Source organism: Pyrenophora tritici-repentis, chromosome 3 (assembly GCF_003171515.1).
Source record: "Pyrenophora tritici-repentis strain M4 chromosome 3, whole genome shotgun sequence".
Classification (NCBI taxonomy): domain Eukaryota; kingdom Fungi; phylum Ascomycota; class Dothideomycetes; order Pleosporales; family Pleosporaceae; genus Pyrenophora; species Pyrenophora tritici-repentis.
In genome coordinates, this window is record NC_089392.1 from 1,810,153 (window position 1) to 1,831,010 (window position 20,858).

The 20,858-nt window shown below is 52.4% G+C and overlaps 8 protein-coding genes across 8 annotated transcripts; 6 read left to right on the forward strand and 2 right to left on the reverse strand.

The window, feature by feature from the left end:
- Window positions 1-347: 347 nt before the first annotated feature.
- PtrM4_080580 (fungal specific transcription factor domain-containing protein) lies at window positions 348-2,726 on the forward strand (the record flags this gene model as incomplete). Its single annotated transcript, XM_066106437.1, has 5 exons — window positions 348-463; window positions 597-1,207; window positions 1,267-1,577; window positions 1,639-1,817; window positions 1,868-2,726. 5 exons carry the CDS (start codon window positions 348-350, stop codon window positions 2,724-2,726), a joined length of 2,076 nt encoding a protein of 691 aa, XP_065963375.1.
- Window positions 2,727-3,504: 778 nt separating this feature from the next.
- Window positions 3,505-3,995, forward strand: PtrM4_080590 (major facilitator superfamily transporter; the record flags this gene model as incomplete). The annotated part of the gene is made up of 3 exons (XM_066106438.1): window positions 3,505-3,643; window positions 3,714-3,746; window positions 3,805-3,995. The coding sequence occupies 3 exons, from the start codon at window positions 3,505-3,507 to the stop codon at window positions 3,993-3,995; spliced, it is 363 nt and encodes a 120-aa protein (XP_065963376.1).
- A 72-nt stretch (window positions 3,996-4,067) lies between these two features.
- Window positions 4,068-5,367, forward strand: PtrM4_080600 (UhpC, Sugar phosphate permease; the record flags this gene model as incomplete). Its single annotated transcript, XM_066106439.1, has 5 exons — window positions 4,068-4,209; window positions 4,259-4,653; window positions 4,711-4,778; window positions 4,830-5,002; window positions 5,069-5,367. The coding sequence occupies 5 exons, from the start codon at window positions 4,068-4,070 to the stop codon at window positions 5,365-5,367; spliced, it is 1,077 nt and encodes a 358-aa protein (XP_065963377.1).
- Window positions 5,368-5,748: 381 nt separating this feature from the next.
- PtrM4_080610 (DUF1421 multi-domain protein) lies at window positions 5,749-7,240 on the forward strand (the record flags this gene model as incomplete). The annotated part of the gene is made up of 2 exons (XM_001940932.1): window positions 5,749-6,007; window positions 6,132-7,240. 2 exons carry the CDS (start codon window positions 5,749-5,751, stop codon window positions 7,238-7,240), a joined length of 1,368 nt encoding a protein of 455 aa, XP_001940967.1.
- Window positions 7,241-7,535: 295 nt separating this feature from the next.
- PtrM4_080620 (FCP1, TFIIF-interacting CTD phosphatase, including NLI-interacting factor) lies at window positions 7,536-9,383 on the reverse strand (the record flags this gene model as incomplete). Its single annotated transcript, XM_001940933.1, has 2 exons — window positions 7,536-8,219; window positions 8,268-9,383. The coding sequence occupies 2 exons, from the start codon at window positions 9,381-9,383 to the stop codon at window positions 7,536-7,538; spliced, it is 1,800 nt and encodes a 599-aa protein (XP_001940968.1).
- Window positions 9,384-9,951: 568 nt separating this feature from the next.
- On the forward strand, window positions 9,952-12,912 carry PtrM4_080630 (glycoside hydrolase family 47 protein; the record flags this gene model as incomplete). Its single annotated transcript, XM_001940934.2, has 1 exon — window positions 9,952-12,912. One exon carries the CDS (start codon window positions 9,952-9,954, stop codon window positions 12,910-12,912), a length of 2,961 nt encoding a protein of 986 aa, XP_001940969.2.
- Window positions 12,913-14,213: 1,301 nt separating this feature from the next.
- PtrM4_080640 (extracellular elastinolytic metalloproteinase precursor) lies at window positions 14,214-16,273 on the forward strand (the record flags this gene model as incomplete). Its single annotated transcript, XM_001940935.1, has 3 exons — window positions 14,214-14,567; window positions 14,617-15,011; window positions 15,061-16,273. 3 exons carry the CDS (start codon window positions 14,214-14,216, stop codon window positions 16,271-16,273), a joined length of 1,962 nt encoding a protein of 653 aa, XP_001940970.1.
- A 1,327-nt stretch (window positions 16,274-17,600) lies between these two features.
- Window positions 17,601-18,827, reverse strand: PtrM4_080650 (ERD2, ER lumen protein retaining receptor; the record flags this gene model as incomplete). Its single annotated transcript, XM_001940936.2, has 4 exons — window positions 17,601-18,275; window positions 18,329-18,511; window positions 18,563-18,678; window positions 18,731-18,827. 4 exons carry the CDS (start codon window positions 18,825-18,827, stop codon window positions 17,601-17,603), a joined length of 1,071 nt encoding a protein of 356 aa, XP_001940971.1.
- Window positions 18,828-20,858: the final 2,031 nt, after the last annotated feature.

The following is a 20,858-nucleotide window of genomic DNA, read 5'->3' on the forward strand; positions in this document are numbered from 1 at the left end:
AATTATCAGTACGCCCAATTTCCGTGAAGGCCGAATAGTGCCGAGAACACTACCGGCGGCTGGATAAGGAGAATGAATTCCTTTTCAGACAATACTTTCTTCTGCCATGAAAATATATAGACAATTCCGGTATGTTTGGTTTCAAAGTGCATTGTTGGTATGGCGGTGGCGCGTCGCGTACCCTGTGGTGAGTGGGGGTTGGCAAACGGCCATGTGCATCTGTACGCCTCCGTAGTACTTTATCCAAGTTGGCGTCATCCATCTCGCTTCTGCTGTCACCCACTTTTCTCCACCCAACCCATGGCACCCGAGTGAGCCACGACAGGATTCAATCACATCGGTCCGAGATGCGTACCAACTTTGGGCCTTCCTCGGAGAGCTCTTCGCCGCAACCCCAACGCCTACCTGTCAATCCAAGGAGACGTAAGGTAGCGCCCGAAGAACGCAAACGCGTCGTCCGAGCGTAAGTTGAATTTCTGGAACTCTCTTCTCACCATTGCGTTGTACGTGTTTGTCGCCACGTGCCAAACGATGGTGGTCGTGCATTTGTGAAGATTGCAAAGCGTTATACAACATCAATGACTTATGCGGTACAGGTGCAATGCGTGCAATGTGCGCCGGGTCAAGTGCACGGGAGAGCAGCCCTGCCAAAGGTGCCACAAAGCCTCACGGCAATGCGAATATCCCCAACAAGAGAAACAGAAGCACTCGTTGAAAGATGAGCTTGAACGCTTACAACAGCGATGTGCAGCACTCGAGGCGGGATTCCAAGCCGCAGCACCGGATGAGGCAACCGACTTCATTGCCCAACTAGATCAGAGGCGGGCTGTGTCGCACTCGAATGCTCCTACCTTTAATTCCATGTCGGAAGAATTGGATGAAGCTGACAGCAACCATGGCCGCTTGCTTGTTGATTCTTATGGCGTGGGAAGGTTCTTTGGTGAGACATCGGGTGCTACCTTTCTCGACCATCTGAAGCAGTTCATGCTGACACTGGTTCCTCTGACCTTTCATCCTGATTCTGCAGACGGCTCTTCCTTTGTTGCTTCTGTTGGCAGTTACCAGACGTACGACTCCAGGCCGTTTCCAAATCCAAACGTTGATCCTCTATGGCTACCCGCGCAGCCAGACATGGCTTCAATGCTTGGCGAACTGCGTGCATACATCCAGGATGGTAATGGCGAATTCGTATCGGGTGGCATCTACTGTAGGCTATGCCTGGGCCCCCAACGATATGTACAACAGCTGACATGTTTCGAACGTTAGGGTGGGGTGATCTCAGCAATTCCCCAGCGCCGGTAACTAGCTCGGTTTCACTGAGTACGATGACAAGTGCGGAAGACAGCTTCAGATACTTGGCCTTTTACCATGTCTCTTTTGCCCTGGCTACATCCCTTGGTCAATCTGATTTGAGACGGTCCGATCAGCATGCAGGAGAAGCTTACTTCAACCGTGCGCGGAAGCTTTTGGGAAACCCCTTGGACATTGTGCGGTTCACTCTTAGCGACGTGTCAGTACTGGCTCTTATGGGGTTCTACTTGATCGAGCTCAACCGTAGAGATGCGGCATATGTACACGTTAGTAACATCCATGGTACGAAACAAATAAGGAAATTACTAACTGGGAGGACCGGTCAAGGTAAGCCTGGCTATTCACATTGCCATTATGCATGGCGCTTTCACAGCTTGTCATGATGAAGCGAGTAAGCGCACTTTCTGGACTCTCTATATTATGGATAGATGGCTCTCAGTGCTGATGGGGCGCCCACCTACGATACCCGACGAGGCTATGAGGCTTCCTCTACCTTGTGATGATGGGTAAGTAATTGGAAAGCGGACGATTCGGAGCGTGTCACTGACGTAGCCAGCGCCATGCCCCCGTGTGCAGGTCTCCGGGCACATATTGAGCTGTCCCGAATTTCCGGGTACATTGTGTGCGAGACATTCAAAATTGCACCTCGAAACTACACGCCCGGCTATTCGGCTCTGAAGGTTGACAAGGCGGTGAAAATGCTTGTGGATTGGAAGTCGCATTTGCCGCAGGTCTTGGCAGCCGATGAAAGCGCTGACCCCGCGGTGCTTTCTCTGCATCTGGCCGCGAACCAGCTCATGGTGCTGACAACTCGGCCGATTCTACTGGCGGCGGTCAAGCAAGCAGTTGCCGAACGGTACATGAACGGTCAATGGTCGTTGCAACAGCATGCGCATATCACACATATCCAGGCTTGCTTGGAGGCGGCACATGGCAATCTGGTACTCGCCGAGCGACTACGATGCAAGAGGAAGCTGCTCCAGGCCGGCCTTCACTTTGTGTTCAATGCTGCCGTGATATTATTTCTTGAGCAGATCTTGAGCGCTTCTCGCAGCCACCCAACGCCACCTTCACCCGATATAGCGACGCACGGGACCAAGCTCGAATTTGCCATTCGCACGTTTGCGGACGAATCAAAGACGGGAACGAACTATCCAAGAGATTGCTTCAAGATTCTACAGGACCTCAAGGCTCTAGTGCATCGCTATCTATCTCACAGTCAAGTCAACTTGCTTCATGGAAGTAACGCTAGCTTGGGTGCCAATGCAGGTGCTCCGGGGCCGCAGCCCGCGGCCCAACCAGGCGCAGAAGGGCAAAGCAAAGCGAACAGCACTGAGGCCAGTCCCTTATACCAAGAGATGCGTATCTGGATACAGAGCGACGGCTTGCAGCTACAGAACAGCTTACTCATTTAAGAGGCCCCCCGCCGGGAATGCTTTCCGGACAAATGCTGCGTCTCCTTGCTTCTGCACACGGCGGCATCCTCCCGCACCCGTGTTCCGATTGGCCAATCACGCCAATCTAGTGACTTCACTTCGCAGCTCACCTAGAGCCGTTCTTACCACATGGCTGGGTGGCCAGGCCAAGGGCGTTGCAGATGGCGTCAGGCTAATCGAACACCAGTTTGGAAAAATAGTACGTGTTAGGTATGTGGGCATACATCACGTGCTTAGGCTGATATCGCTAGAGACCCAAGGGGTCTCTGAGTGGTTACACTCATGCCGCCGGTACCGCACCCGAGTCGGTGCACAAGAAAAAACCCATGAGGCTTGGGCGAATCCGGCATTGCGGCTGTCGCCAACGCGTCTAACTTTCCCAGCTCTAATGTCATCAACCCATACACGATGATGCTAGTCCCCTAGATCGTGCTTGTCCCATTGGCTGTCCGGCCATTTGGACCCTTGGATCGGAGCCTTACATACGCATGCCGAGGTTGTATACCGCTGGCATCGTGCAGGGTTACATATACAGAGAAAGGGCTGGAAAAAGCTCGGTTCTTCCCGATGAACCTCATCAAAGCAATTACGTACATGTGAAGACATTGAGTCACTGCCTGCAAAGCTCAGCGCATGCTCGGCCATCTTAACTTGCAGGCCGCCGACCTTGACCATGGCTTCTATCAGGGAAAGAGCACCTCTGCTTCCTAACACTCATAGCTCCCAATTCAATCCAATTCCATCAGTATCCAACAACATGAGCGAGGAAAATGCGGTGCCTACACACGTCCGCTCACCTTCTTGTGGAGACAAAGTCATGACCAAGCGAGTGAATAGGAAAATGGATATTGCTCTCTTACCATTTTTGTCTCTGTTGTATCTCTTCAACGGGTTGGGTAAGGAGTCGCTTTGGATCGAGTCATGTTGTGACTTGCTGTCATTTATTGCTCTCTGACACCAGTTTAGATCGATCCAACGTTGGAAATGCTGAGACGCAAGGTATGTTGCATCTGTGGGGTGTTGATCATAACGTCGATCGTAACGAGGTTGTATACAGGCTTCACTACAGACATCGGCGCAACTTCGGACGATCTCAACTTTGCAGTCTCCGTGTTCTTCATTACCTTCGTGCTGCTACAGCCTCCCTCGGCCGCCATTGGAAGGTGGTTAGGAGCCAAACACTGGATCACCATCATCATGGCAAGCTTGACGCTTCTTCTGCAACATCTTGCTCTGACAGGTTTCTAGGTCGGGTGGGGAATCTTCACACTTGCACATGCCTTCATTCATGGGCGTAGCGCACTCATTGCTGTACGGCTCATGATAGGTGTCTTCGAAGCAGGCTTTTATCCCACCACCATCACCTATCTGTCTACTTTCTATTCCAGATACGATCTGGGAGTGCGGATAGGATTGTTCTATGGTCAATATGCTGTTGCAGGCGCTTTTTCAGCTTCTATCGGTATGCACTCCTGTCTGCGTCTGTCATGGCTAGCTAACCTGTACGCTAGCATTTGGCATCTTTCATCTAAACGAGACAAGGTTGAAAAATTGGCAGTATCTATTCATCATAGAGGGCGGTCTCACCATTCTTGTTGCGCTCGTGGCTTGGTTCTGGCTACCACGAGGACCTGGATCAGCATGGTTTCTCAATTCCGACGAGCAGAAATTTGTTGTTCGGCGGATTCGAAAAGATAACATCTCATATGTCACGCACGAGTATGGCACTGATGGCGTGGAGCGAGATCGGCTCACAAAGAGGGACATTGTGGAGACGGCCAAAGACTGGAAGCTGTTCTTCCTTCTGATTTTCAACATTTGCGCTAGTGTACCAAGTCAGGCATTTTCAGTTTTTATGCCCATGGTTGTACAAGGACTGGGCTATTCTTCGATACAAGCAAATCTGGTATGCCGACTTCCATGCAATTGGATAAGCAAGTCGATCTAACCATGTCGCGTGCAGATGTCAGTTCCCCCGTTCATATGTGGTGCTATTGGCCTCTATCTCTTCGCTCTCAGCTCTGACTACCGGTAAGAGTTCACGACACGGGTACGGAGAGCTATACTGAGAGTGGGATTTAGCAAAGAGCGTGGTTACCATATCATCGTTGGCATATTCATCTCCCTCATTGGCCTCATCATTACTGTTACCACACTATCTCATGGCGCTCAATACGCAGGTTTATGCATACTTCTGTTTGGAAGCTACATCTCAGCACCTCTGACTCTAGCTTGGCTGAGCGGAAATAACCCTGGTAGGTGAAATCTCTTTTGTTGACGGCGTTTTGCTCATGCATCTCGGGTACTGACGGCAGTCCCAGAGCCGGGCAAACGTTCCGTGGTAGTGGGCGTGAATGGGTTCGGCAACTTCGCCGGTGTCATCGGCAGCCAACTCTACAAGAAAAGATACGCACCTAGATATCTCACGCCCTTCTATGCTACATTGGGTTTCGTGGTAGCGGCACTTGTGGGGTATATTGCCTACAAGTTCATCCTCAAAGCAGTCAACGCTAAGAAGTTGCAAATGGCGAGCGGAAAGACGGCAGAGCAGGCTGAAGCGGAGAGGTTGGATGGGACGAGATATGCTGATGCAAAGTGGACATTTCTCTACGGCCTGTAGAGACACGCTGAGGTTTAGCTGACGAAACTTGGACGGTACCTAGAGAGTAGATGCAAGGCCAAAACATTAGAGATCTATCAAGGAAAAGTTTGGAAGTTGTAGTCGCAAGTCTGACTTGTACAAGTAGCTTTGTTGATCGCATGGAGCTAACTAGGCCTCGGTAACTAGCTAAAGATTACGCCCGGCGTTAACAACGGGGCTAAATGCGGGGGGCAATCCATCGTCATTCATTCTGTTTAGCATTAGCCACTCCACCTCCCCTTGAGTCCATCACCCGGAATCCGGGCTGTCATGTTCCGATTACCGTCCTTCGTCTCCAATCGCTTTGCATCACGACCTCAGCCCCAAACAGAGTCGCCAGAACCGCCAGAATCGCCCGCCATGGCCGAAGAAACACCAAAGCCGTTTCCATTCATGCGCCTCCCGCTCGAGCTTCGCGAGCAGATATACTCGATATACACCAATCCTGCAGACCATCTTGTCAAGAACGTGGATCTGGAAGCGAGAGGCTTTTTCGGCGGAATCTATAAATGGGATTTTGACCTCTGGACAGTCAGCAAGCAAATCTACGCAGAAAGCAAAAAGGTGTGGAAGAGAGAGAATGTCTTTGTCAAGATTGCTACGCCGTGGCCGAGTGCGGGTATGTATCGCGTGTATATCATGGCGACAGAAGGGGCTCCAGAGGTACTGGCGCAATCGCCTGCAGACCGCCGTGAGCTTTCCCCTTCTTTCAGGATGCGGCTGATTTAAACCTGGAGTTTTAGTGAACCACATCTCCTCCGAAGGCCTCGTACCCATTGTATGCACCGAATCACGTGCCAACGCATTCTCGTCCCACCACGGTGTCGTACAAATCACTGCGCCGTTCCATGGAGTGGTGGCTGAACACATGGTCGTCATGCTGGTGGACGACTTGCATCTTTTTGCTCAGACGTGGTACTACAGTGCTTTATCGTACCCCATGCTAAACGAACGGCTCTCGACGATATTTATACTGCGGAATCCGAATCGAGAGGAGGGTAGCGACGAGCAAGACATCGGCGTCCCACTATCCATTCAAAGACGGTTATTATATCCCTTCGAGCACGTCAAAGGCCTTCATGGAACCGAATTCCAGAACTACGACCCGAGTGTTCAAGCGGAGCTATCGCGCCTCCAAGCCAAACCCATCCCCACGCTACAGGAAGCCCTCGAGTCCGCAACAGACTACATGGAAGCCGGCGACGTCGCACTCACGGCCCCAAACACCGACACGGAAACCTCTGCCCTCCAAGCCCTCGACCTCTACCGCAAAGCACTCCACGCCATCCACATACTCATACACAACCGCACCCGCCGCGTAATGGCCGACATGTTCTTTCACGACAGCGTAACAAAAGGGCGTTACGCAGGCCAAACCGGCATAACCATCCGCGTTATGCTGCGCCTCAAACTCGTCTCCCGCACCGTGGCCGCATACAACAAGCTTGGGCGTTGGGACGATGCCGCCTTTTGGGGCATGCGCAGCATACGCATCTTGCGCGAGACCAGCAACCCGGACTTTGAGGCTTTCCTGACCGAGGTCTTGGGCGGCATGGATATTGCGCTGTTGTATGTGCGGACGGGGATTGCATTTTGGAAAATGGAACAGCAGCGGGAGAATTGGTGGGGTGAGATGATTGCGTATGCGGATGAGGAGGTGGCGAAAAGCGGGGAGCTTTGGTTGGCGGCGGGTGGATATATAAAGGGTCAGGCGAGGGGTGAGGTGAGGAAGGAGTTGGAGGATTATGGGATACCGTGGGAGATTTATGAGGAGTTGTTTTCGGATGTGCAGAGGGCTGAGGGCAGGGAGAGTGTGGTTGCAGAGGACGGGAGCAGTAGTAGTGAGGGGTGAGATGGTTTTGATTACTGATTTCTCTTGTTCATGATGGTCATGATATAATTCCCTTTCTCCACACACACAAACACAAACACGTATATAATACAATAACGTCGAATGCTCTCCAAGCCTTTTTCTCTGCTCAGTAGTTGTCCATTCCACGCAGAAAATGCTGCTTTCCAAAACCAAAAGGAAACAGGAGAGTGGAACAGGTTAGGTTTGGTTTGGGTTCTTTTCTTTTCTTTTCTTCTTCATCGTGGTATCTTCCCATCATGAAACCCAACATACATGTGCAAAAAAAAAATGTCGCCTATTTGACTTGATCCGGCGATACACCTTGCGAATGACTAGCCGCCGCCTCTGGTGCACTCGCCGCCGAAGGTATAGCCGACGACTGCGGCGCGCCCAACCAGCCAAACGCACCAGCCTTCATATCCTTGAGCTGAGCCTCCTGCATCTTCTTCTCCTCCTCAGCCATCTCCTTGAGCCACTGCTCACCATTCTCACGAATCTGCTTCTCCAGGTGCATATAATTCTGCTTGTTGAACTCTCGGTACATGTCAATCATCATCTTGCCCTCATTCATGCCCTGAGAGATATTCTGGTCGCCGAGCTGCATGCCCGGTTTAGCAGCGGCGTCGAGGCCGAGGCTCTTCATGAACATGCCGCCGGCGGAGCCCTTTGTTTTGCGTTTTTGCTCAGCGAGGTCGCGCTGGAATTGTTCGCGGAGTTTTGCTTCGCGGCGGGCGTATTCAACGGGTATGTCCTTTCCTTGCATTGATTTAAGGACTGTGCGGACGTCGATGGGGGTGCCGGTTTGGGACATCATGGCGAGGTATTCGAGGAAGGGGATCATGGCTACGAGGCCTTTGTCGTTGGGGTCGCCTTTCCATTTGGGCATGACGATGGCGTTTTCGGGTTGGAGTTTTACGTGGGCTGGGTCAGTGTCGAGGATGATTACTTTGGAAAGGTCGCGGTTGAGGTAGGAGAGGTCCTGGGTTTTGTTAGTAGGGGTCTGGTGTGTGAAATGCTCAAAACGTACTTTGATGTACTCGCCCTTCTCGAAGCGTGTGGCTTCGCGGAAGAGGGGCCACATTACGAGGCGGAAGGGATCGAGTTTACGGATGATGGGGTCGGCGTCCATGGACTTGACGGAGGTGAAGATGACAAGCTCGTACTGCGAGCTGAGATATCGCAGGAAGTAGTCGAGACCAGGTCGCTTTGCTAACCTATAGCCGTGCTTGGTGGTCCATTCTGAGTGCAGTAGGAGATCTTCCAAACTTAAGACTAGTGTGAGTTCGGGCGCTCCTCCTGGAATCTTGTCCTTGTCTGGTAGTAGCTTCTGGAAGGTGGGTTCGGTGTAGTAGGCTTTTTGTCCGTTGATACGAGCGGCGGCGCGGGCGTACATGGCTCCTAGACTCCAGCCGTTGGGAGCGTCTATGTGTGCGGCTTCTTCCTCTTCATTCTCCCAATTTCTGCCCATGAAGACTGCGCCTGTTGTGCCGAAGAGCAGCATTGCTAGGTAGGACCAGTTTGCGACGCGATTCCGCCGCCTGTCTGTGCTGGTCTCGTATGCAGATTTGGGCAGCTCCCCGCCACCACCGCCCTCTCGACCGCCCGCGGCGCCGGGTATTGCATCGTCGGGGAGTTGGTTGGGGTCGTTGGGGTCCCTCTTTGCCTTTCCTGAGGCTTCGGCATGCTCTTCGGCAAAAGTAGAGGGAATGCCATATCGTAGGTCGGGCAATGGCTTTTGCGGTTGCTGCGACTCGGGGCTTTCGGTGGTGGGATCTGTGTTTTCGGCGGGCGACTTGGGGCCCGACATCTCCGCCTGTTCGCCCATGGCGGCGTCGCTTCCTGCATCTTTCGAGGCCTGTGTAGCGCTCTCTACTGGTCTTGATGGCTGTGATGGTGTTGTGTTGCGCTCTGGTGCCGCCGCCGAGTCGAATTCAGGCTGCTCTGAGGGGCTGGTTGGGTTTGGGCTAGTTTTGTTGTCTTCAGCAAACTTGATGGGATCCGTTGGTTTCCAGGTGTTGTCTTTTGGCTTGCCGACTTTGGCATATGTGCGTGTCCATGGTGAGGTCGAGGCAATGGATGTGATGCGAGGAGCGGCCACTGCAGGCCGGATGCGCAGCGCGCGGACAGCAGCTCGGGGCAGCATGACGGGTGGGTGTAAATAGAAATTATGAAACAAAACCGCCTCTACAACTCATCAACTGCGACGGGCGGGCGAAGAGGCAAAATTAGGCTGGTCATGTCTCGCCATGCTGGGATGAAATAATTGATGGAGCGCATGTCTTGGCGCAATGACGCTCCGTTCCTCGCCAAAAGTTCGCCGGCGTTATATGGTAATCGCAATCGTGTCCTTCACCCACCCCAGACTAGTAGGAACGCCATGTGGCCCTGCTTATACAACCTGGACACGTCCCCTCCTTGCCGCACCTAGAGCCCATTCCATGTCGCCTTACAGGGACTCCTTTGCCCATGCGACCGACTGGAAGGCCTCTGCGGCGGAATGCGCCAATGCCCGGAGGAGCACCCTTTCAGCCACTATCACTATGGACGGTGCTGTTGTGTATATGTTGCTGGGCAACCTTTGCGCGCTGTATGACCGATGAAACCATATCACAATTGAGGTACTGCCATGATAGTCTCATCACTTGCATGCACATGCTTATTTGGCCAGACAAGAGACACGCGACATCTTCTACCATGGCTATGACAACTACATGGAACATGCCTTTCCCGAAGATGAACTACGACCACTCACGTGCGGACCCCTTACCCGCGACCGCCAGAACCCCGCCCACATCGAAGTCAACGATGTCCTCGGAAACTACTCCTTGACCCTGATTGACAGCTTATCGACGCTCGCTATCCTCGCTTCATCCCCACCACCTTCCGAGGCAGGAACGAACCGTGCCCTAGAAGAATTCCAGGACGGTGTCCAGCTGTTGGTCCAATATTATGGAGATGGCACACCAGGTCGCAAAGGTCGGGGAGTAAGAGCCAGGGGCTTCAACCTAGACAGCAAGGTACAGGTCTTTGAGACGGTTATCCGGGGTGTTGGCGGGCTGCTGAGCGCACATCAGTTTGCCGTTGGAGATCTACCCATTCGAGGATACGATGCAAACGTCACCAAGAAAAAACACCGACAAGGTATTTTTTGGCCAAATGGTTTGGTCTATGACGGACAGCTGCTACGCCTGGCTACAGATCTGGCAGATCGACTGTTGCCGGCTTTCAACACCCCGACCGGTCTACCATACCCCCGGGTCAATTTGCGCCATGGTGTGCCCTTCTATGCCAAATCTCCGAACAATATGGATCCAGAACATGGCCAATGTGGGAGGGATCCGCAAGACAAAGGGACCGAAGTCACTGAGACGTGCAGCGCTGGGGCCGGAAGTCTTGTCCTTGAATTTTCCGTTCTGAGCCGCTTGACTGGCAAGCCTCTGTATGAGAGATTGGCCAAAAAGGCTTTTTGGGCTGTGTGGCAACGCAGAAGCAGCATTGGACTTATCGGTGCCGGTATCGACGCTGAGACCGGACAGTGGGTCAATGCCTATACTGGTATCGGAGCGGGCATCGACAGTTTCTTTGAATACGCTCTCAAGTCGCATATTTTACTTTCTGGACTTCCATTCGACCCAGCCAACGCAGCTACTGATTCCCCTGATGCATTCTTGGCTGCCTGGCTTGATGCGCACGATGGCATTAAGCGACAAATTTACCGAGGGAAACAACACCAGCACCCTCACTATGCCCAGGTTGATCTTTATACGGGCGCTATTCGAGCTTTCTGGATAGACAGTCTCAGTGCTTTTTACCAAGGTCTCCTGACCATGGCTGGCAAACTAGATGAGGCTATCGAAACACATTTACTCTACACAGCTCTTTGGACTCGCTATTCGGCCATGCCCGAAAGATGGTCTACTGCAACTGGCGGTATCGAGCATGGTTTACGCTGGTGGGGTGGCCGACCGGAATGGATTGAGTCGACTTGGTATCTTTACCAGGCCACAAAAGACCCTTGGTACCTCCATGTAGGAGAGATGGCGCTTCGTGACATCAAGAGACGTTGTTGGACAAAGTGTGGATGGGCGGGCCTGCAGGATGTGCGCACTGGCGAACTGAATGATCGCATGGAGAGTTTCTTTCTTGGTGAAACGGCTAAGTACCTATTCCTACTGTTCGACCCGTCGCATCCGCTCAATACCTGGGATGCACCCTTCGTATTCACTACTGAAGGCCATCCGTTGATCATACCTAAGCGTGTACGCCCAGCGAGGAAAATACCAGAAGCCCCACCTCTTTGGCAAATGGTTGAGACCTGTCCTTTGCCGCCTGCCCACCTACCCTTCAGCATTTCTGCCACAGCCGCGCGCAATGATGTGTACCACGCTGCAAGTCTTGCCAAACTACATCTGATGCCGACAGTCGAGACACTTGACTCGCCCCTCGTGGAGTTCAGTGCCGACCATCCTAGCATTTCTCTGTCGGATATCCGATCGCCTTCCAACTACACATACTATCCATGGACACTGCCTCCTGAGCTCATACCACACAACGCCACAAGTTCGCCCATGGCTATGAGAACGACATTTGACCTATCATTCCCTAACTTGCCAAGTACGTCGCTGGTTGGGGCGCTGCAGAGGGTACAGGAAGGCATCTTGGTAAATTCTATGAGTGGGCTGAGACTTGGTATGGTGCGGGAGCACGATACTTTGCCTGATGTACATGCAGTAGAACTGGACGAGCAATTCCGCATCTACGCAATCTCCAACATTGCTCTAGGTCGCGATGAGAAGGTCTTCATGGCACGTTCTACAATCGATGATTTCAACCCATTGGATCCGTACTTTACGAGAACGCGGGATACACATACCCTGGATTTGGTAATGGACATAGAACCTCAGCGAGCTTCCGCAACTTCCACTGCGTTGTCCGACCTTCTCAGCGACGCCCTAGGCGACCTGAGCAACTTGTCAGGTCTGGATCTCAAGGATGCCGTGGATATTGAGGTAGACCCGGAGGCTCTAGAAACAGAGCCCTCCTACCTTGCCAACTTCTTCTCGTCACTCCAGGCGCTCCTCTCCGCCCCAGTGCCCACATCAACATCGACGGCCTCGCAAACGCAAAACCGAAAAAAAGCGATCTCAAAGCGCCAGTCTCTTCCCGCTACGCTTCCAACAGGGCCCGGCGCAGCGCCAATGCCTGATATCAAAGATGCACAGTCGGCATACAATGTCGAGAATCCACTAATTTGGACCAACATCTACGTTCACCCAACGACACTCTGCTCTGAGCGTCTTCCTATGGAGATAGTAAAACACTACCAGGTTGTCGCTATTCCCCGCGGCGATTGTTCGTTTTCGACCAAACTGCAAAATATTCCCGCATATCCACCTGATGCAGCATCTCTCCAACTTGTCATCATTATCAGTTTTCCCGAGCAGGAAGACGACAGTCACGCAGATGCAACACAGCCACTCATTCAACCATTACTTGATCAAGTGCAATACACACCATCAGGGATTTTGAGGCCGAATCCTATACCCCTCGTTATGGTTGGGGGAGGACAAGAGACGATGGAAAAGTTGAAGAGGACGAGCGGGCTTGGGTTGAGTAGGCGGTATTATTTCCGCACCCAGGGTGTCAAGATAGGAAATCTGATTGTGGTGTAAGGGGCGCCTAGATGGCGCACTTCGCATAGACTAAATCAAAATACCTCGTTGAATGACCACATCACGCTGATCAACTTGGCACGAGGTTCCACAGCCACCAAGCTTCTCACCGCGGATCCGGCTGGTCTGACTGCAGCGGGATCTCCACTGGCTTAGTGCTAACGATCGACGGCGCAACGACGTGAGCATGTGCCGCATGAAAGCTCATACAAACGTTGATGCTTGGTCTTCGAAATGCGTTATTATGACAGACGGTAAACGGGCAACCTTATCTACTAGGCAGGAGGATAGCCGCAAAGGGGTCTTCAGCTAAATCCGCCATCCTTGGCAGATTCTGAAACTTGCCACTTTCTACTTTGGGCGCGTCTCCATCCAACCACATCGTCATACTCCCACTTTGTCCATGCGCAGAAGCCTTCTCGCGCGACCCTTCACTTTACTTCTATCTGTATGAGGCGCAGCCCTTGTATTACATGTCCGATGGCTCTGGTCAACTATGTTAATTCATCGGAGCGGAATAGTCGAGGGCCTGACACTACTGCCAAACAGGCAGGCGGCCACTGCGCCAAGCCTCACTATCTGTCCACCACAGCGCGTAGTTGCATCAGAATCTCTGCGTGTACCTATCGAATTTCAGCGACCGCCTTGCGAACTGATTGACGGCTACCAGGTTTGTGTGCTGTTGGCTTGCGGCAAGTCCGGTCTCGGACTTTCGCTTTCTGCAGGGGCCTGCTGGAACAACTCCTGGAAAAAGGATTGACATGTTTCGCCAGTCAGTGTGTGTGTGTGTTGTGTTGTTTATAGTCATGACGAAGACGAGTGCCTCGGAGCCCGTTTGCACCGGTGCACCTAATGCACTCGTCCGCTTCATGTGAGCGAACTGCACTGTCGTGATCTCCCGGTCCCATGACCTTATTCGGAAGGTCCACCATCATATCACTGATATCCACTGTCTATTATAGTGCCCAGCCCGGTTTGACCGGGGTTATGGAAGCTTGCCTGCCTTTTTTTACAGGATCGCCAAGCTTCAAACTACTAATTACTACATCGGCGTGGGAGGGTTGCTGTCGAACCAGACTCAATAAGGCAGCCGGGGATACCTTTCCTTGTCGCGTGAACGGTCTAACACCGTTGCGACCTCGCTTTTCTATACACCAGGGGGGCAGGGCTGAGCGTGGAGGAGATTCGGACTTCAGTGTGGCAAGAGCACATCATGTATAAGAGTGCAGGTATATGGCTCTGGTAGAATCTTGTCCTCACTTCTTGTCTCCAGTCCTTCATTACAACCTCCCCCACTCAAGATGCGCTCCTTCCTTCTTGCCTCGCTGGCCTCTCTGTCGGTCATCAGCGTCTACGGCCATCCTCATGCCCGGAGTACGCTTACTCGCCGGGGCGTTGACCTAGATTCATACCGCATGAAGCATGCCGCCACATACAAGAACGTTGCAGAGGTTGTGGCCGACCACAACATCAACACACTGGCAAAGCGTGCTAGTGCCCAAGACATTGCTACCGATCTCGTCAAAGCTACTATCCCTAATGCTACCTTCCGTCTTGTATCAGACTCGTACGTCAGCGATAACGGTGTGGCACATTTCTACTTCAAGCAAACCGCCAACGGTCTTGATATCGACACTGCCGACTTCAACGTCAACGTAAGTCGACTGAATTCCTCAGCTCATCGTCATTGCTAACCAACTGCAGATTGGTCGTGATGGCAACGTCTTCTCTTTCGGAAACTCTTTCTACAAGGGCGACGTCCCAGCACCACCAAGTCTGACCAAGCGTGATGGTTCTGAGCCCGTAGCCGCCTTGAAGTCGGCTGTCGATGTCCTCGCTCTCCCAGTTTCTGCTCAATCGGCAACCGCCGAGCCCAAGGATGCAACTGAGACTTACGCTATCAAGAAGACCACTGGAACTGTCAGCGAGCCTGAGGCCCGCCTTGTCTACCTTGTAGATGATGAGGGCAAGCTCGCCCTTACCTGGAGAGTTGAGACTGACATTATGAGCAACTGGCTTCTGTCCTACGTTGATGTCAAAGACGGCAGCAAGGTGCATGCGGTTGTCGACTACTCTGCCGATGCAACCTACAACGTCTAGTAAGTAGCTACAAATTATTGGATCCGGAGCAGCACTAACCAGAACCAGCCCATGGGGAATCAACGACCCAACTGAGGGAGAGCGACAGCTTGTGACCGATGGTTTCTATCCTCCAGCCAGTGAGTTTGGATGGCACAATGACGGCAAGATGGCGTTCAAGACAACCCGTGGCAACAACGGAATTGCACACACAAACTGGGACAACAAGATGAGCGGTTTCCTCGACCTACCCCGCCCTACCAGTGAGGACCTGAACTTCGACTACCCCTTTTCACTCAACCAAACCGACTTCCACGACTACGGCAATGCATCCATCACTCAGCTATTCTACACCTCTAACAAGTACCACGACTTGCTCTACACATTGGGCTTCAACGAAAAGGCTGGAAACTTTGAAATCAACAACAACGGTGCCGGTGGCGTCGGACAAGATTTCGTCTACCTCAACGCACAAGATGGCGAGCGCTTCAACAACGCCAACTTTGCCACACCTCCCGATGGCTCACCCGCACGTATGCGCATGTACATCTGGAACCAGACCACACCATTCCGTGACTGCTCCTTCGAAGCTGGTGTAGTAATCCACGAGTACACTCACGGCCTGTCTAACCGTCTCACTGGTGGCCCCGCAAACTCTGGCTGTCTCTCTATGCTTGAATCCGGAGGTATGGGAGAGGGCTGGAGCGACTTCTTCGCCACTGCCATCCGTCTCAAGCCCAGCGACACCCGCGCCAAGGACTACACCATGGGTGAGTGGATTAGTGGAAGTGAATTTGGTATTAGAAATTATAAGTACTCGACCAACCTGGAAGTCAACCCCCAGGTCTACACCGACGTAGACCAGTACACCAGGGTCCACCCCATCGGCAACATTTGGGCATCCATGCTCTACGAGGTGCTCTGGAACCTCATCGACAAGTACGGCAAGAACGACGACTGGCTCCCCGAGTTCAACAGCGCTGGTGTGCCCAAGGATGGAAAGTACCTCGCCATGAAGCTTGCGCTCGACGGTATGGCTCTCCAGCCCTGCAACCCTACCTTTGTGTCTGCCCGTGACGCCATTATTGATGCCGACAAGGCGCTTACTGGTGGCGCCAACCTATGCGAGATCTGGAGCGGATTCGCAAAGAGGGGTCTGGGCGAGAAGGCCGTGTACAGCACCGGTGGCAGGACGAACAGCTTCGATGTGCCTGCAGGCGTTTGTAACAACTCGACCGTATCATCGCAGGCGAGGCGCGTGAAGCTCCCATTGTCTGTGTAAACGGAGGTTCGTTTTAGAGTGGAAACACCACCTTTCTTGTATATAACCATTTCTTCTTCTCTTTGCATCGGGCGGCGTTGGATCTATGTTGATGAGATCTACGAAGATTCTGGTAGAAATTTTACGCATGTATTGTATATCTGGAATGAACCCTCCCATGCACACGCACCCCCGAAACTACCGATCCCACGGAAAGACCACTCACTCCACCCAGCGCTAAACCCATGTGCGGGTCCAAACTCTCCCCATGTATCATGCACACCCATTCACCTACATACCGTACAGTGCGTGCACTATAAACCCCCCCGCCAGCCAGCCCCAGCCAAACCACAACCACACATACAAATACCCGAACATCCCGACAATATAAACCCACATACATAAACACCCGGGTACCCACTCCCACATGTCATACACACAAAACCACTTTGTTTTTACCCGCCGCGCACCCGAACCGACGAGGCGAGGCGAGGCGAAGTAATGCCAGCAAGCTTAGCTACCCATAGTTTCGGAATCCGAAGAAATCACAAGGTCGGTTTGCCAAGGCCTGGCGTTGGGTGCTGTAGATTAGTTGGTGGATGTGTGTGGGAAGAGGATGAGGATGAGAAGGATGGGTGTGTGTGTATGTGTGGTTACATCGAATCTATTATTCAGGCTGTGCGTGTTTAGTACGTAGTGTGTGCAACAAACTCTTGTAAACAGCGTGTAGTTAGACATTCAAGAAAAGAAACTCACACATACATACACACGCAAATACAACACCGATAGGTAGAACAAGTAATGATCCGACAATTCAACCCACCCGGACCCATGATTTTCCCCGACCCGACAGCACTTCCTATCTACGCACTTCGCATCACCCGTTTCCGCCCCCACGGTATCCCGCATATTCCCAATAATCACGCCCATGCTACTGCATCGCGTCTACCTGCCCATCGCGGGGGGGTTTAAACTACCTGGGCTTGCATCATTACCGTACACGTGGGTTGGCAAATGCTGGCTGCAGGTGTCCCGGGTCCGGGATGCTGGGGATTGATGCGGGTTTAACGGATTTGGGTACGGGAGATGGGAAGGCTGCGTCCGCGCTGGAAGGAGAACGAGGAGATAGAAAGAGGGGATTTAGTTGGCTTTATGTTTTAGGGTATGATTGATTCATCGTTTTAGAGTGAAACAGGGGAAATTAGCGGTCATATTGGGGGAAGGATTGGGAGGTTAGAGTAAGGGTCTTGGTGAAGTAAAAACGTTGATTGCGAGGAAAGAGAATTGTACAAGAAGCAAGCTGCACTATCGCTAAACGCTGATCCAAAACCATGTCCAGTAGATACCTTTATTTGCCCGCTCTTGATGATGCATCGTGCTCCCTTGCATCGTCGTCTACATCATCATTCCACTCGTCGCTTCTCACGCCGCTTTGCTCAGCTACTGAAGTAGCTGCAGGTGGCGGCGCATCATCGTCGCTCTCATCTTCAAAGGCCGCAGGATCTGCCAATGGCTGGCTCTCTGGGTCCGCATTTTCTCCTTGTGGACCCTTCCTCTTGGGCGCTCCTTCTACGTCATCGTCAGCAGACACGGAGATGCCCCTCCGCCCCCAGTTGTTGCCCGGCTGTACAGCGTCATTGCGTTGTCCGCCAGTCTCTTCGTCATAGTCGTAATCCATGCTCTTCCTTCCAACAAAGCGTCCCACGAGCCAGCCCCTGCCCAAGTCATCCGAATCCACAACGCCGCCATGACGGAGCTTGACGCGCTGGCGGGTCCAGTAGACCCACGCAAAGTCGATCATGAGGGCTGTTTGAATGGAGCCCCAAACCCAAGAAGTAGGATCGCGATAGTGGTCCTCATTGGCACCGCGAACAATCCAATTGAGGACGTATAGAAAGCGATATGTACCGAGTGTGACGAGGTAGAAGGAGTCGATGACGGTAGGCACGGTGGTTTGGCGGAGGAGTAGCAGTTGCGGGATAACGCATACGGATTCGAGGATTTCGGAAAAGACCCAGAGAATCTAGTAGAATGAGCTTTGTGTGTGATGGTAAAAAGGGCGCACAGGAGACGTACCTTGAGGAAGGTGTTATTGCCAATGACGGTTTTCTTGAAGATAATGTACCAAAAGGGAGCAATAGCCACGCTCCCTAGTAGACAGTACATGCCAAACTTCCATGCCTTTTCCCTTTCACGAGTGCGCGCATACACGCTTGTCATCAAGAAGATGATGTAGAGCGACGAGAGGGTGTAGAAGATCTTTCATCTGTTAGCGTTTAGTCTTGCTGCGTATGCGCCAGCTGTCCGCACCTTCAACGAGAAGTTCCATGTGTGCCAGACGTCCTTGGTGGCCGATGACGTAAAGATGTCGAGATATCGTGTTCCGAATACGAGGGCATAAAGGACCTGAGTGATGAGGGAGACACCTGCATACGTCAGCTATGCTCCATCCCCCATCCGCAATCTACGTAAGCTCACCCTCAGCACTGCTGTTGGCATGTATGGCCCATATTAAAATGAGCTTGGACGAAGTGTGCGACACATCTCCGAGGATGTGGAAGAGGTTGAATTTCATGGCGAGTACGAAGACGGCTACACGGGGTAACGTGGCAGCCGCCTGTCGCTGGCGTGCGTGGGAGCAGAGCAGACGTTTGGAACACGCGGTTCCCGTAAGACGGCTTAGTGTCGAGCGCGAGGGCGAATCTAGATGTGCTGAGCAGCAATTTCCGAGTTAATTCGGGATCAGAGGAGTGAGAGATCGATGTTAGAGAGTGGTTTGATGGTGATACTTGGTGTCTTCGTCGGGTTGACGCAAGCAACACGCTACGTCGCTACCTGTAACATGCTTGGCAAGGGCCCAGGGTCCAGTCCTAGCGTGCCCGATTGAGCGTAGCGCAGACTGCTTGTCCTGGAAATGGGTACGCAAGGCTGACCTACTGCAGGTCTACCCCAGCCATTTCATCGCCTAACCTCATCAAGTCTCCATGGGAAATTGAGCAATAGAAACACACAAGACTAGAAGATTGTACTAGAAAGAGTAGCGAAAACGCGGTGTACATGCATGACTCGGTTGAGCTTACCCAAAGAACAACGTAAGTATTGCAACTCGACGTGTTTTGGAATTGCAATCGCGAGAACAATCAAGCTCAAACTGCCCAACCACTTTGTTCTTATGTCAGAAATTCATATACTTTTCACGCCATATGCCTGCGCTTGCTTTGATGTGCGTATATATTGTGGAGAATCGAATGATTTTCCGAATGACTTTTCGCAAGTACATACCTATCTGATGCGACGGTTTCCACACTAACTGCCGGTTCGGCGCGCTCATCTCAGGCACCCACGATCTGTCGGCACCTTGTCACGGGAATCTTCATCGATATGCAACACGAGGTCTGTTTTCGGAGATTTTGGGCCCCAGTTTATCAAATCAAATGTGGGTAATGGTTGGTGGAAAAACCCATCGGAAAGATGCTCAACATGCCGATGTTCGGCTCTGTTCTTGTTGGTCATGTACCGGTAGGTTTTGTAGGGCTGACGAGTGTACAGTATCTTTGACGAGGTCCACGTTCCACGTGTTGAGGGCACTCGGACAATGGTGTTGAACTTTGACACATACCCGTTGTAACGCGGTACTTCAAGTGGTATGCGCTGCGGCCAAATGCGCAGCTAGGCGCTTCAAGTATATTTTTGATCATCTCGCCTCGTCCAGGTGGCACCATCAAGTTCGAGTGCAACTATGGCGCAGTAACTGAGCCACGCTATCTGCCTGGCTCAATTTATCTCGACTCTAATTTCGACTCTCTCCATGGCATACGCCGCTGTGGTTCAGTCAAGCGCTCGCGGCAGCGGTACACTGCCGCCGCAACCAGTCGGTGAAGGTCGTCTGCGGCAAAGACGATATATCTCAGAATGGGCACAACATGTTCAAGCCATGTCACATGAGTAATGCACGTTTCCCCACGCAGTGAGGGGGTTCCTCAACTGCCGCGTCATTATCACGATGTAGGTACCTACGTGCCTCCTCTTGATAATCGCAACCACCAATGTGATGAGCAACAATAGGGACATGGCGGCAAAGTAGCAGGCATTAGGGCATGGAGCACTGCACGAACGATATCTTTTAGCCGTTAGACAACGCACAGCCCAGGTAGACTAGTAGTGGACATGTGGCAAGAGGTCACTGTCGGCGGTTCTCTTCGGGCCAAAGTTTCGTGGTGTGGGGCGATAATCGACACAGCGAGCTTGCGCACTGACTGATGGAGTGGTCTCGATGGTGGTGGTGGCAGTGATCTTCGCAAATGCCATGGACGAGAGGTGGTTGAGAGGTGCCATGCGAAGGAGGTGAGTTGGAAGGGTGGGCAGTGTGATGAATGCGGCAAATTAGCGGCCTTTAGCCAACCGAAGCACACATTAGCTGCCAATAACAATTGCCCCAAGCATGCATTTAAGCGCCTTTACGTCCTTCATCACCAGCTTACGCTCCACATGCGGGGCAATTTACTGACTTTGAGCTTCACATACGGCACAGTCGTCCAGCCCACCGAATAGCAACACACAAGACGCGGGCTGGCGAAATTTGCTCGTGCTGCGCGATGGAGTGCCA